The sequence below is a fragment of the Colletotrichum scovillei genome (assembly GCF_011075155.1).
Source record: "Colletotrichum scovillei strain TJNH1 chromosome Unknown Contig00004, whole genome shotgun sequence".
Lineage (NCBI taxonomy): Eukaryota > Fungi > Ascomycota > Sordariomycetes > Glomerellales > Glomerellaceae > Colletotrichum > Colletotrichum scovillei.
The window spans coordinates 1,936,359-1,949,091 of record NW_023336262.1 but is presented as its reverse complement, the minus strand read 5'-3'; the positions used below and the strand labels follow the sequence as shown (position 1 = coordinate 1,949,091).

Below are 12,733 nucleotides of genomic sequence, written 5' to 3'. Positions count from 1 at the left end.
CTCTATGACAATGTACTTGGATGACCTCCTTTAAGAATGCGCTACTGGGCAGGCTGCCATAAACGAGCTCGAATCCAACACCGTGTCCAGAAGCTAGCATACCGTTGCAATAAGTGTCTCGCCTATGAATGACACTAAGAACCGTTTGCTACGCCGCCACAAGTCAGTCCGAAGCGACGAGATGGGGTGATGACTGACCGGCTGCCTGGTGAAAACTCCTGGAACTAAGCAGACTTTACTTTCTCTGGCACGAGGTTGACATTTGGCCTTCCCAGTTGTGAAAAGGGCGTTCATATCACAAGGCAACAGTTTTCACCAAAGAACAAGTGGTCATTTTACTGAATCGAATTGTGATGCAAGATTTTTGCTAGCCATCCTATTTGGCCATCATGACTCCCTCAACCTGACAGTCATTATGTACATCATACATCATGTATACGGCAACGCATTAATGCCTTTCCTACAATAGCCACGAGTCCATCTCGTAAGCCTCAAAAGTATGCGTTATAGAATCCAACAAAGCTAACCCCAAGACGCCGTACCATCTGTATGTCCCAAATGTAGCCCTTGAAATAAGAGCAAAACAACACCAAGTGCAACGCAAATAGGTCATGCTTCATACACCTCCAAGGTCGCCTTCTCATGTTCATGCGTTCGGATCAGACTCAGGAACGCTCTCCTTTGTCTCTTCGGGTATCTTCTCCACGGGGATATCAACTCCCTTGACAGGATGAATGAGCATTGGAGGCAGGCACATACGGCCCTCACCACCACGCATCTGGCCAACACTGGACCCATCCTTGCTCAGATCTTCCGTCTTCTCGAACTCCTCGCCACCATCATTGTTGACTTTGAGGCCGAGCCAGCGACGGTACAGATTCGGAGCAAAGCCCGAGTTGTAGAACCAGCTGAGACCACGAAGGTTGTGCTCACGTTGACCAAACACTGCAGTACGAGCACCACCGCTAGCTCCATTCTTGCCGCCGTTGAGGACCTGGGCCAGATATTCCGTGGGCCATTCTCTGTCGACATACATGGGATGAGGCGCAAATACTGCCTTGTAGCCGTGCTGGAAAGCGACGGTAACAGGCCACATTTCCGGGAAGGCAAAGTGCTTCTTGAAAGCAGTCTCGCGGTGCATCGTCATGAGCAAGCGGCGGGACATGCGCGAAGCCGTGATGATGTGGGCTCTTCTAGGTGGCATAGGCTCGTCCCGGTTGTTCTTGTTGTATCCAGTAATGTCCTCTGACAGCAACCAAGTGGTTCCCTCAGGGTCGAAGATGGGGTTGAAGGCGATGTAATCGGCTTCTTCGCCGACACCCCAAGTGTACTTGTCCTTCTCGTATGTTGTAGGCGGCTTAGGATCGTTCTCGATCTCGAACCAGTCATCCTCATTGGTAGGGCGCTCGGGTCCCCAGATGGTCTTCTCGCCTCTCGTAATCTTCGTGGGATCTTGGTTCTCCTTGGGCTTCGCGCCAGGAATGTTCTTCCACACATTGTCAGCACCATCTGTTCCCATCTCAGACTGAACACGGGCCATCTGTCTGAAGTCCTCCCACGAGCCGTGGACGCTGGGGATGTAAAATCGAGAGTTGCGCTCCCACATTCCCTTTCGTGGTTGCTCCTTGCCCCAGTTCTCCATCTTGGAGAAGAGGTCATAGTAGTGGCCAGTATAGCGGATATCCATCTCCCAGGACCAGTAGAAGTCGTACTCGGGGTGCTGGTAGCCGAAGTACTGCATAGCCATAGTAAGGCCGCGGTAAACTCCGTGAACTGGCAAGTCAGGTCCACGCGTGTAGAGATCGAAGATGCCCTGGTACAGAGACAACATCTGCGTCTCTGTCCACAGCGTCACCAGGCCTCTGAACTCCTCGGGAATGCGCTCCTTGATACGGCGTTCATAAACCTCGTGATCGGCCCAGACGGGGTGTGCTGCGTCGTTCTTGATTTGAACGAGGAGATGGACATCATAGCGTCCGCCTGAAGCCAGTGCCAGTTCGGAAATGACCGAGCGAACGTTCATAATATCCTCCTCGCGCCAGTTATACTCGTCCCAAACACGAATTACTACAGCTGTACGGGACATCTTTTCCTTGGGCTTTTGCTCCTGTTCGGCTTTCGCGTCTGAATCGGTAGCTTTAGCGCCGGGCTCCAAGTTGTCGAGAGGATCGCGCGTCACCAAGGTGGCATTCTGAGCAGGTTCGTCGACGAAGAAACCACGTGCAGCGGGGGTCTTGGGGGGCATCGGCTTGAATCTCTCGTTGTTTGACTGGTAGCACCGGCGCTGAGCATCTGCCCAATCGACTTGGCGCCAGTCCACTTGAGGGGTCTTCTCCCACACAGCATCGGAACCTTCCTTTTCGCCGTGCTCGCCGATTCCAAGGCCTCCAGCAGGGACGGAGTACCCAAAACCATAGGGCGCGTAGCGTCCGAATCGTTCGTAGCAGATATCTTCAGGCAAGTTGAGCAGATCGTAGGAACCTTCAACGTGCTGGGGGAAACCTTGGGGGCGGCCTTCCAAGTAACGAATTGGCGGGACGCGAACTTTGTTGTCCTTGTCGATGAAGCATTCGTTCATCTTCTCAGGCTTTGTCACGAAAATGGAGCCAGGGTGGTCGATGAACTCCTTGCTCTTGGGCACAGCGCGTCTGACGGCATCGTCCTTGCCATCCTCACTCGTTGTGGTGACGGTGGTGTTGATGTCGAGCTGGTCCAAGGGAAGTTCGTCCGAGGAGCGGGGGTACGAGGGGATGTACTTGGAAGGGGCGACGATAGATCGAACACCTCCGTAGTATCTTTGAATGAAGCCAAAGGACTCCCATACCGGCGGAGGGTCTGGCTTCTTCTCTACCTTGCCCTCGATGATCATTTTGTTCTCAACGTGACTTGCGCGTACCAGAGACATGATCATGACCACCATGAACGTAAGCAGTCCTAAGCATAAGTATCGGATGATTCGGTTTGGGAAGCGGTAAAGGTGGGTACGCGGGCGGCGGGCTGTCGCGAGAGCCCGCTTCGGGAGCATCATGGCTGCGCTCGAGAGCGATCCTGAAGTCTGCCGTGAGCTCTTCGCACTCGGCGAGGAGGATGTCGAGTAGTCTTCCGATTCGTCGTCGGACGAGTAATAGTCGTCGTCATCGTTCGAGAGGCGCTCCTTGGTGCGCAGAGGACTCAGTTGCTCGTATTTTGGTAATCTGCCCGTGCGGTTCTCGCGAGATCGCAATGGGTTTGAGAAAACACCCATTTTTGGTGCTGGATTGGAGTCTTAAGGTTCTCTCAATTAGTTTCTGGTACAGACAGAAACGACACGAGCGGTGCCAGTCGGTGGTTGCTTACCACGAGAAACCCGTGAACGCCTCCAAGTGCTGTGGTAGAGGCCCGGGGGACGGGCGTGGCGGCTGTCCTGTCACTCGCCCGGATATAAACGATTCGCGTAATACTACAGAAAGACCTGTGAGGTTTCCGGTAAAAGTTGTCGTAGAGTATAGTGTACAGCAAAGGCGAAGTTGGTAGTAGTGGGTGAAGATGGGAAATGAATGCTTTGGACAGAATAAAGTAGAGGTCGCAAGCCAAAAAGATGGAGATGAGGTTCGGGGGCACGGTGCTAGGGCATCATATGGAAATGAAGCGCAGCAGGGGAACGAACGACGGAGGTTAGTTTGGGCCAACAGAGTCCACCTCGAGTAATATGGATCTATCAATGTTGGATATGAGCGACCCAGCGACGGCGGGACAACATGAGAAAAAAAGGCAGGAGCAAAACAGCGAGAGACAACCTGGGAGAGGTACGTATTTCGTTACTGGTAAGGTTGACCAGTGTGGTTCGGCAGTCCAAGTAACTACGTATTTTGGGTGGGATGCACACTGTGAGGTGGTGTGTGTCGTCCTTGCTTTGAGCCTTCCATTTGAAGTGACGGGGGGAGTTCATTGTCTTTGTTGGACCGGGAAGGAGGGTGAGGGTGTGGAGCTGGTTCTCTCCTGGGCCCCCCTATCCGCGTCCCACGCCATCGCCACTAAAAAGAATGGATCTGATTGGGGAATTGGTGGGGGTCCCAGACGATGACTGGCCAACTACATGTTGCTCTGAGCAACGAGGGTGTGCAGGCGGTGACTTCTGGCAGAATTACGAACACTCCACTCCCCTCCAGCTTGCAGCCTTGCCCCTTCCCCCCTCGTCCTGTCGGTGCCAGACTTTTTTCTTGCCTATTGGATGTTGACCAAGAAAGGTTCAAGGGCCGCAGCGCCGCACCGGGACCTTGGCCCAAAGCAGCGACGAACAAGATGCAAGATGCACGCCTGCGGCCTGCCCTCTCCTGCTTTTTCTTCCTAGGCCCGCCGCCTACCTACGACTGGATTCTAGGTGCGCGCCAATGCGGGTCTCCCAGAACTTGCAGGAGCACAGCAAGGGTTGTCGCCTTGGTCTCGACTTCCTCGCTAAAAGCTTGACTGGGGTCTCCCTGACAACCATTTTAACCAACTCCGGGACTGGCTGCCCGCTACGGTTCGGCTCCTTGATTGAAGGTGCGTTCCACTTCCCGTCCTCCTGCAATCCAGCAAATCCAAGACGCTTGAATTTCAAAATGAAGGATCCTGACACTGTCTGGACACTCCTCTTTCGAGTCTTGACCGTCTTTGGTCTCTTGGTCCATGGCATCACGATGAAAGAAGACAACTGACACCGACGCTGCTTACTTTACTGGGTTTCCAACTTGCGACTGACTAGGTGGCCAGGTAGGGATCACTCGCCGGCCCCCAATCGCAATTCGCACTCCGCTTCAGCCCACAGGAGGGATTGTCTGCAATTTGCAACTGCAGCCGATGAATGAATCAATCACAGCCCGCGCCACACATGGAATCGTTTCCTGTCTTGTCGCAACTCTCATCTGACCTGCACAATGAGACTGGATGAAGCTGCAACAAGTTCGGACGCGCTGCTCTGTTTCGTCTCAGCCTCTCCTGAGCCCTGAGTCCTGCTCCAACGCTCTTGGCTGTCCCATGAGACATGGTCTCTCCATTATTCCGTGAGGGTACCTACAACTACCGGTCCGACTCGAGGGAGGCATTTCTTCAGCCAGCTTCAATCTCGAGTCTGAATCCTGATCCATCCATGCACCCCGCAGTGCCTCCTCTTGTGTCTCCAAAAAATCGACGTCATGCTGCCAAGCTGTTTGGTGAGGGAGGATGGATTCGAATTTCGAGCAAGACCACCAACGAAGAACGCCTATCCCTACGGACCGCGACTCATCATCTCATTTCAAACATTACCCAAAGAAAGCACCGATGCAGTGTGCCAGTGCGACAAAGGAGATTATCGCAATGAGATGTCATACCGGTCCGCCAATCCGTCAATCGTGTCTCGCCGACTCTGCAGATTCCAGCAGAACAAATTTAGAACACGCCGAGATTTAGCAGGCGAATATCGATTTGCATACCCAGTTTTCATCTTGTCATGCATGTGGCTGAGGGCGGAAGTCGTTACGGCGCATCCCCCGTACTGTGGTTGCGTTGTAGCACTAACAACGTACAGTGGTACGCTCGCTGTGTTCTCCGTATGTACAGAGAAAAAGTCATCCTCCCAATGCAACCCCCCTATCCATACCTTATGTCCATCCCTGATCAACGCTATCTCCTGAACTCGTGGCTGCGAGGTGGTAGGTATGCATTCACCCACTTAGTCCAACCCAACTCCCAAGCTCCGCATAACGGCGTATCTAATCGCGTCCAAAAGGCGCCGCATCGCTTAGATTGGCGCTTTCCGATGGCAAGACCTTGACGCGTCCCGTCTCACCTAACACGGCCCGCAGCCGACAGGAATAGTCTCCCGGTCTCAGCAAACTTCACGACAGTGGTAAGCCACATTCCTAATAGCTTCATGCCGGTTCATGTACTGTGCCGTTTTCTCATTCCTAATCACTTCCTCGGTCGCTCAATGCTCGAGGCAAGACGAGAGAGACAGAGAGAGAGAGACAGAGAGAGAGAGAGAGAGAGAGGGCAGTTCGATGCTTTTGAGCATGCGCAAACTCTATAGGCACAGTCGCACGGCCTACTTCCCCGGTGGTGGGATCGTTTCTCCAGAGACGTGGTCTCCCTGACTGCAAAACGCAACTCTGTTCTGAGATTCTTCAGCAAGACTTTTGCACTGTTGTTATTGCCCAACTGTGTACAATCCAGAGGATTTTGGTTAGGCACTCGCTGCTCGAATTGGGAGCTTCTTGTGCTTGACAACCTGTCAATAGTCCAAGGGGCAGTGCACCGCCATCACCTGAGAATACGAGCTGAGGATTAACCAACATCAGATGTCGACCAAAGCGACACATCGTCCTTTGAGGAACTTTTCGAGAGTCGTCACTCTGCAGCCAGCCAATGAGGACATATTCGGAAGGAAATCGGCTGACCCGCCGCCGTCGAGTTGTACAAGTGCGCCCCTCACGGTGGAGACGAGCATCCGTTGGCCCCAAAGTGCTCCGGCGGCTCCCTTCAAACTCAAGCACATCCTCCTGACCTCTCACCGTCCCGGGGGCCCCAGGAAGCCCTCCGTCACCGGCGGCCTGGGTAACATTGTCCCGAACTGGCGGTGGAACCTTGCAACCTCAACTCAACACCAAGGCGTGGGACGGCTACCGTTGAACGCCCGACAACTTGTACGAATACTCTGTGCACTTTGGGTAGTTGATCAGGCTCAATAACGCGGTCGACAAGTGCACCGCTCCAGCGTGCGGAGTAATTACTTCACGGCAAGGGTCCTGCGTTGACTGAGGGCTGCATTACAACGGCTTCTTGCTTGCCTCAGAAAGTCGGTGGACAGGAGGCCTGATGCATACAGGGCCACGGTACGGATACACGGTACTGGCTTTGCCCTAGCTAGGTCGCCGAGGCGGGAACTTTGCCTATCTCTACCTCGCACGAGCCTAGTGTGAAGAGTTGCAGGCCAAAGGCTATATGCGGCTTGTGGTTCAGACTTCCCTTCACCTAAAACTGGCCACTCAGATTTGATGCTTTTGTCAAACACCGTCACTTGATCAACAGTCACCTCGACGCCCAGCTCCCACGACCCCGCATAAGGTAGTCTGACTTGCGACAAGACCCCCCCGGTGGCTAGTCGAACCTCGTGGTCACTCGTTCGTGTGTCAGGTCCGGTTGACCACATACCCTTACTTTGCGTTCACTTTCCCTCGCCTATCTTTTTCCTCTCTTCTTATTCTTTCTTGCTTCAACTACTTATATCGTGCTCCATCTCTTCCACATCGTTGTAGATCCGCCGTTCGAAGTCACCTCATCCCATCCTCCTCGAGCCTGGCGGCTGTGCATATTAGTGCCCATGCGTCTCAACATCTCGTAAGAACAAGAAAAGCCAGCCATGTCCGTCGCTATCACTACCTCGCCGGCCTCAACTCTGCTCCATGAAGAGCCAATTGCCTCCCCCAATGCCTGCGGCGTGGGCCTGGACCTCGACCAGGCCTCCGTGAGCTGCGTCCTCAAGCAGGAAGCCATCTCTGTCACTCTCAACGGCCCCGCCATCTTCACCCTGTCCATGACTCTGGCCCTCATCATCCACTTCTTCGAACCCAGGATCGCCGAGACCCTTCTCGTTATCGTCCCCATCCTGCTGCTCGTGCGGAACGACTACCACAACTTCCTCGGCCTCGGACCGGGCGGCACACCGGCCACGTTCCAGGGCTACGTGCGAATAGCCTGGCTGCGACTCTGGGCACTCCGAGACCCCTTTACGGCGCCCAAGGCGAGGCCAAACATCCTCCCGAAGCGAGGCATCCTCCGCCAGGATGGAGACCTCCCCCGACTACCATATCGCCCCGGTCCCCGACCCCAGGTCGCCGGCATCGCGCCGCAGAGGCAGCTGGATCAGCACGGCACGGTGCCGCACTATCACGCCCTCCGCAAGACGTTGCAGAAGCTCGCGGTCGCGAACCCGGGAAAATTCGGTACCGCGAGGTCCTGTCTCGAGAAGCACGGCCTGGCGCTGTTTGCGCGGCACCCCGTCAACGTTACGTGTAACGGCGAGGTCTGCCACGTCCACGACTCGGACCACAGCTTGCACATGAACCTGCATCCCGAAGATATTCGAGAGGTGCTGGCCAAGGGCTGGGGCCAGCGGCATCCGTTGGCGTGGAAGGGGACGTTGGTGAGGATGCCCGTGCCGGAAGAGTTCGTCATGGTATATGCTCCGCGAGGTACGTTTCTTCACACACACATAATGATCTTTGGAATTTGGGGAAAACGCTGCCTTGCTCTTCGTGGCGGCGGCGAGTGACGGCTAGTTGTCACACAGTTAGTTCACTTCTTTTTTTCTGGTTCCAGCAGAGAGCCAACAACGAAGGCGAACAAAGATATATACATCATCGCGGGGAGAGGGAGAGGGGGAGAGAGGAAATCAGGTCTGGCCCATATCGTTTTTCACCAATGCTGACTGTGTCTTACAGATTACCACGAGTTGAAAATCGTGTGCAAGATCATTGAGGCGGCTATATGGTACGTCGTTTCCGAGCGAACAGACATCCAAGCCGAGAGGGCTGCTTGAGGCTTTTTTCCTACTCAGAGAGAAGACTTGAGCGGTCTTACGCTACTCGCTTTGCAAGTGCTTATCAAGACACACATACACGCACACACAAACAGTTTCCAGCAGTTCAAAAATCAGGGGTTGTTGTTTTTTTTCCCATTTGATGATTGGCACGAAATTGAAATTTGGCCTGGAGTTGGAGGAGTCTTGATAGATCAGAAACAAGTAGATGAAAACAAAAAACAACTTGACTCATTGACATCTTCGTCTTCTTCACAGGTGATGAATGTATCTGTTCGATGATGAGTAGAACCTCGAATGCGGGGATTGCAGGCGCGGGAGAGCTATCGAGACAAGAATGCTGAATGTGCCTTCGCTCTACATCTCTTACCCCTTACTTTCTTGTTAGCCAATACTGGCATGTCTACTGCTTCTCTCTTCCCCCATCGGTGTATAAGCCGTCTCAGTTGATATCCCTCCTTGTGTTACGTTTTGGCCGTTCGAAAAGCAAGGCAAACGCGGTCCAGAAGTTTGAATAAAATCTTTGAAGCTGCCCAAAATTTGTATGGTATTCTGCCATTGAAGGCTCTTCTTTCCGCAAAATGCGTCCTTGCGGTCTGCAGTAATACAATTCTATACATAAAAGCCTCCCAATCCGGAAACCAACCGTCCCAAACAAAATAAGACGGAAACCACAGAGTACCTAGTCGCTATCGCTGACCTGTCCCCTGGACATCTTAAACTTCTCCCTCGGCTTCGCTATACTCGCCTCCACGATCCGCCCGTCAAACGCCCGCCCGTGCATGAGCTGGATACACGCCTGCGCGGCCTGCGTATCCGAAAACTTGACCGCCACCACGCCGTCCGGCTCCTCGTCGTATAGCACCACGTTGGTAACCCTCCCCAGTTTCCCGCACTCGTCCCGAATGTCCTCCTTGATCTCCACTAGCGCCGCCGGGTCCTCCTCCAGCTCCGCCAGCGTGAACATGTGCCGCAGGATCACCGTCCGGTTGCGCTTCGAGGTGCTTTCTACGGGTGCCGCCGCCACGTCGTCGTCGCTCCAGTCCGCCAGCTTCGCGGCCATCTTTTGCGTCTTACGGATAATCTTTTGCTTGTCCCCGTTGTTGGCGCTCCGCTGCGGCCGAGCGGCGGCCGCCGCACCATCCCCTTTCTTATCCCCCCCTTCCGCGCCGTTCGTGTCCTCGTCGTACTTTGTCTTTTTATAGCTCGAGTCGGCAGCCTGGACCTTCATCCTGGGTGTTGTTGCCCCCGCCGGACCCGGCTCGAAGCGGAACTCGGTGTCGTCCAGCAGCATGATGGCCATCTCGACGCTCTGCGGCTTGAAGAAGACGACGAGCGCGTCGCCCTTGAAGTTGCCGGCCTCGTCCGTGTACATCTTAATGCGCGGCCGGCCGCTGTCAATCTCCTCGGCAATCACGCCGGCTTTTCGGGAGAAGAGGTCGTGGACCTCGTCCACGGTCGCATCGGCGGGTAGACCCGTGACGTAGACGGCTGTGTTCTGGCGCGGCGGCGGCGGTGCGCGGGCCGGTTTGGCCTTCTTTGCTGGCCGCGCCCTGCCGTTGCCGTTGTCGTTACCGCCATTACCGTCGCCGCCGCTCTGTTGTCTGTCCGCGCCGCCGCCGCTGCTGCCGCCGTTGCCACCCGCATCTCCTGACGTGGGTGAGTCCTTCCGTTTCCTTGGGTTGTTGCTGCCTCCATTGCTGTAACTCGGACCGGCGCCGGCTCTCGACAGGTCAGCCAGTTGCGCCGCGGTCTCGTCTTCGTCGTCGAGTGGTTCTATGGGTTCATCCGCGGCCTCGGCCCACGTAGATGTCGCCGGGTCGAACTCGAGCTCGGTGCCGTCGTCGAGGACAGCCAAGTACTTGTTGTCGAGCTTGGAGAAGGAGATGCGCTCGTCGCTGCCAAAGTCCTCGACGAAGGTCGGTAAAGGATCCTTCAACTGATCCGCCATCGTGAGAAGGGTTGCTGAGGGCTTCGGGGCAGAGATCCCTCGAGGTAAAAACTTTTGAATGCTGCGAAGGTCTGGTGTGATGTTCAAAGTGTCTGAAAATGGAACGCACCTTTTGGGTTGAATCTAGTCACGAATTCCGATCGCATTCTCCAGTGACGTTAGTGGGCCAACGGTGCAGGGACTGGGGTCAACGTGGGGTCCTGTCGTCCCTTGACCTTAGGTACGTACCTAACAATACGATTTTCCAGGTTCCATGTTCTCCAATACATCGGGAGTAGATGTGATTGGGATGAATTACCTGCCAAATCACAAATACTTCATACGGTTAAATGAATCTATGGAAAAGACTCTCGATACCGTAAACGAGGTGAATTCATCCTCTGGCGGCTTCGCACAGGCATGTTGAACGTGCTGCCTGTCTTTATAGAACCTCATTTGTGTTAGCCAGTTGCTCAGGGCGTGTGTCGGCGCCATTACCTTCAATAAATCGGGCGCACACAATGACTGGTCTCAAGACACCTACATCATGTTTCCGTGTCCAGCTTCTCCTAGGTCTTCTCGCACTCAATCCGAAGGACAGGTCAGAGGGTCTTCACTGGATACATCATCACCACTGCTAGATGCCAGACGAAGATCTGAATATCAGGCAGTCCATCGTTTTGATTTCTATCATCTCAACATCCAAGCCACGTCTAACCCTGCTTCTTCTCCTTGACGGTTGATTTGACACCCTCGACAAAGGCTTCTACCGCTTCGCCACCACCCAGGGGCATAGCACCACCCCTCATATAACCGCCATTGGGCACCTTAACGCTAAGAGCCTCCGCAATTGTAGGAAGACCACCATCACGCAGCGCCATGGTCAAGCTTCCAAGTGCCTGATGGAACTGGGGACTTCTGAGCACTCTCTCCAGCAGGCTCTTCTTCTCTGCAAGGCTCAACGTGGCTGTGGCAGCAGCAGCAGCGTCTGCCGTGGGCTCAGAGTCACCCAGGTCGTCTGCCTCCGTGGCAAGCACGACGATTGCGGGGGGCAGAAAGCTCAAAAGGCTGTCGATAAAATCCTCCGATACCGATCGAAGCATTGGGATGGTGATCTCGTTCGGAAGAAGATGGCTCAGGTATGGGAAAGGCTTGTCTGCGTGTTGCTGCTGCCCGCTCTGCTGTGGTCCACTCAAGTTGGCGTTGCCTTGTAATGATGCCAGGAAGTTCCGAACGGCAGCATCCGCGTCAGTGTTGGAGCCACCAGCAGCACTATGAAGCAATTAGCACACAAGCATATAATGGAAAGAGTCAAGCCATGGGCACTGCGCTGAAAAGCCAAGATTCCGAACCCTCTTGTCTTTTGAAAGGCTCTAAAAGTACAGGTGACGCCATAAGACGGGCCGTCTTTTTCCTCGCCAGTGCCCATGTAGCCCGTGTAACTCTAACGACCCTGGGCTCCAACCGCCAGAGCCATGCATGAGGAAGTAACCTACGCTCGTGCTCCATCACCTCCACCTTCTCTGGCATTCTCGCCTTCTTCTCTGATATCGCCTCCTGTAGCGCCAGCACCAGCACCACCGCTGCCTCCCTGGGACTGTTCGTGCCGGTCACCCTGGCCCTCAGCATCCTCCATCGTTTCGTCATCGTCATCGTCCCGCCTGTCGTCGGTGTTGCGAACTTGCGCCAGCTCGCGGCTCACGTTGACCTCCTCGCCCTGGAGAAGCGCATTGACGATTTCACCAATTTTCTTGTCGCGCGGGCTGAACCAGCTGGGGTCTCCGTTGCGCGACTGAGGCTTGGACTGGAGCCAGAAGAAGTGTCTCTGGGAGGAAGAACCGAACTTGAGGACAAAGACGCGACCGTTGGTCTTTGCTGAGGGTTGATCGGCGGCAGCGTGAGCGACAAATTCACCGTCCATGGGCACCATGACGAGGTCGAGATCGGGATTCTCCATGGTGGCGGTACGCTCTCGCCAGCAGAAGTGAATCAAGTCTGTGACTTATTAGGCATCTGCAAGAGATATCGGTAACGACTATACGAACCATCTTCGGAGTAGAGGTAGATGTAGCCAGGTGTCGCCTGCGGCTTAATCTTGTAAGGCTTGCTGGAGGTCTATGATAGATGTCAGCGAACCAGGGTATGGCAATGATTGCGGAACTGCACTACTGACGTCTGCCTCGCAGATACCAGCCTTAAAGGTGATTATCGGCAGAATCGAGGACGACATGGTGTGTCTTCAATTCGGATTTGTGTGATGAGGAACA

General features: G+C 54.5%; 4 protein-coding genes across 4 annotated transcripts; 1 reads left to right on the top strand and 3 right to left on the bottom strand.

Moving 5' to 3' along the window:
- Positions 1-344: 344 nt before the first annotated feature.
- Positions 345-3,885, bottom strand: HER10_EVM0008462 (uncharacterized protein). Its single transcript, XM_035477982.1, has one exon. The coding sequence runs from the start codon at positions 3,242-3,244 to the stop codon at positions 647-649; it is 2,598 nt and encodes an 865-aa protein (XP_035335163.1). The 5' UTR covers positions 3,245-3,885; the 3' UTR covers positions 345-646.
- Positions 3,886-6,736: 2,851 nt separating this feature from the next.
- Positions 6,737-8,768, top strand: HER10_EVM0012983 (uncharacterized protein). The gene is made up of 2 exons (XM_035482357.1): positions 6,737-8,189; positions 8,439-8,768. The coding sequence occupies exons 1-2, from the start codon at positions 7,358-7,360 to the stop codon at positions 8,534-8,536; spliced, it is 930 nt and encodes a 309-aa protein (XP_035335506.1). The 5' UTR covers positions 6,737-7,357; the 3' UTR covers positions 8,537-8,768.
- A 342-nt stretch (positions 8,769-9,110) lies between these two features.
- HER10_EVM0009521 (splicing factor u2af-associated protein 2) lies at positions 9,111-10,806 on the bottom strand. The gene has a single exon (XM_035479007.1). It carries the CDS (start codon positions 10,485-10,487, stop codon positions 9,219-9,221), a length of 1,269 nt encoding a protein of 422 aa, XP_035335238.1. The 5' UTR covers positions 10,488-10,806; the 3' UTR covers positions 9,111-9,218.
- Positions 10,807-11,179: 373 nt separating this feature from the next.
- On the bottom strand, positions 11,180-12,696 carry HER10_EVM0005698 (uncharacterized protein; the record flags this gene model as incomplete). Its single annotated transcript, XM_035475304.1, has 4 exons — positions 11,180-11,738; positions 11,963-12,461; positions 12,512-12,581; positions 12,640-12,696. The coding sequence occupies 4 exons, from the start codon at positions 12,694-12,696 to the stop codon at positions 11,180-11,182; spliced, it is 1,185 nt and encodes a 394-aa protein (XP_035334962.1).
- Positions 12,697-12,733: the final 37 nt, after the last annotated feature.

Coding starts and splice junctions, on each gene's coding strand:
- HER10_EVM0009521 (XM_035479007.1), bottom strand. CDS start 10,487: ATGGCGGATCAGTTGAAGGATCCTTTACCGACCTTCGTCGAGGACTTT.
- HER10_EVM0008462 (XM_035477982.1), bottom strand. CDS start 3,244: ATGGGTGTTTTCTCAAACCCATTGCGATCTCGCGAGAACCGCACGGGC.
- HER10_EVM0012983 (XM_035482357.1), top strand. CDS start 7,358: ATGTCCGTCGCTATCACTACCTCGCCGGCCTCAACTCTGCTCCATGAA. Junction 8,190..8,438: donor CATGGTATATGCTCCGCGAG/GTACGTTTCTTC, acceptor TGTGTCTTACAG/ATTACCACGAGTTGAAAATC.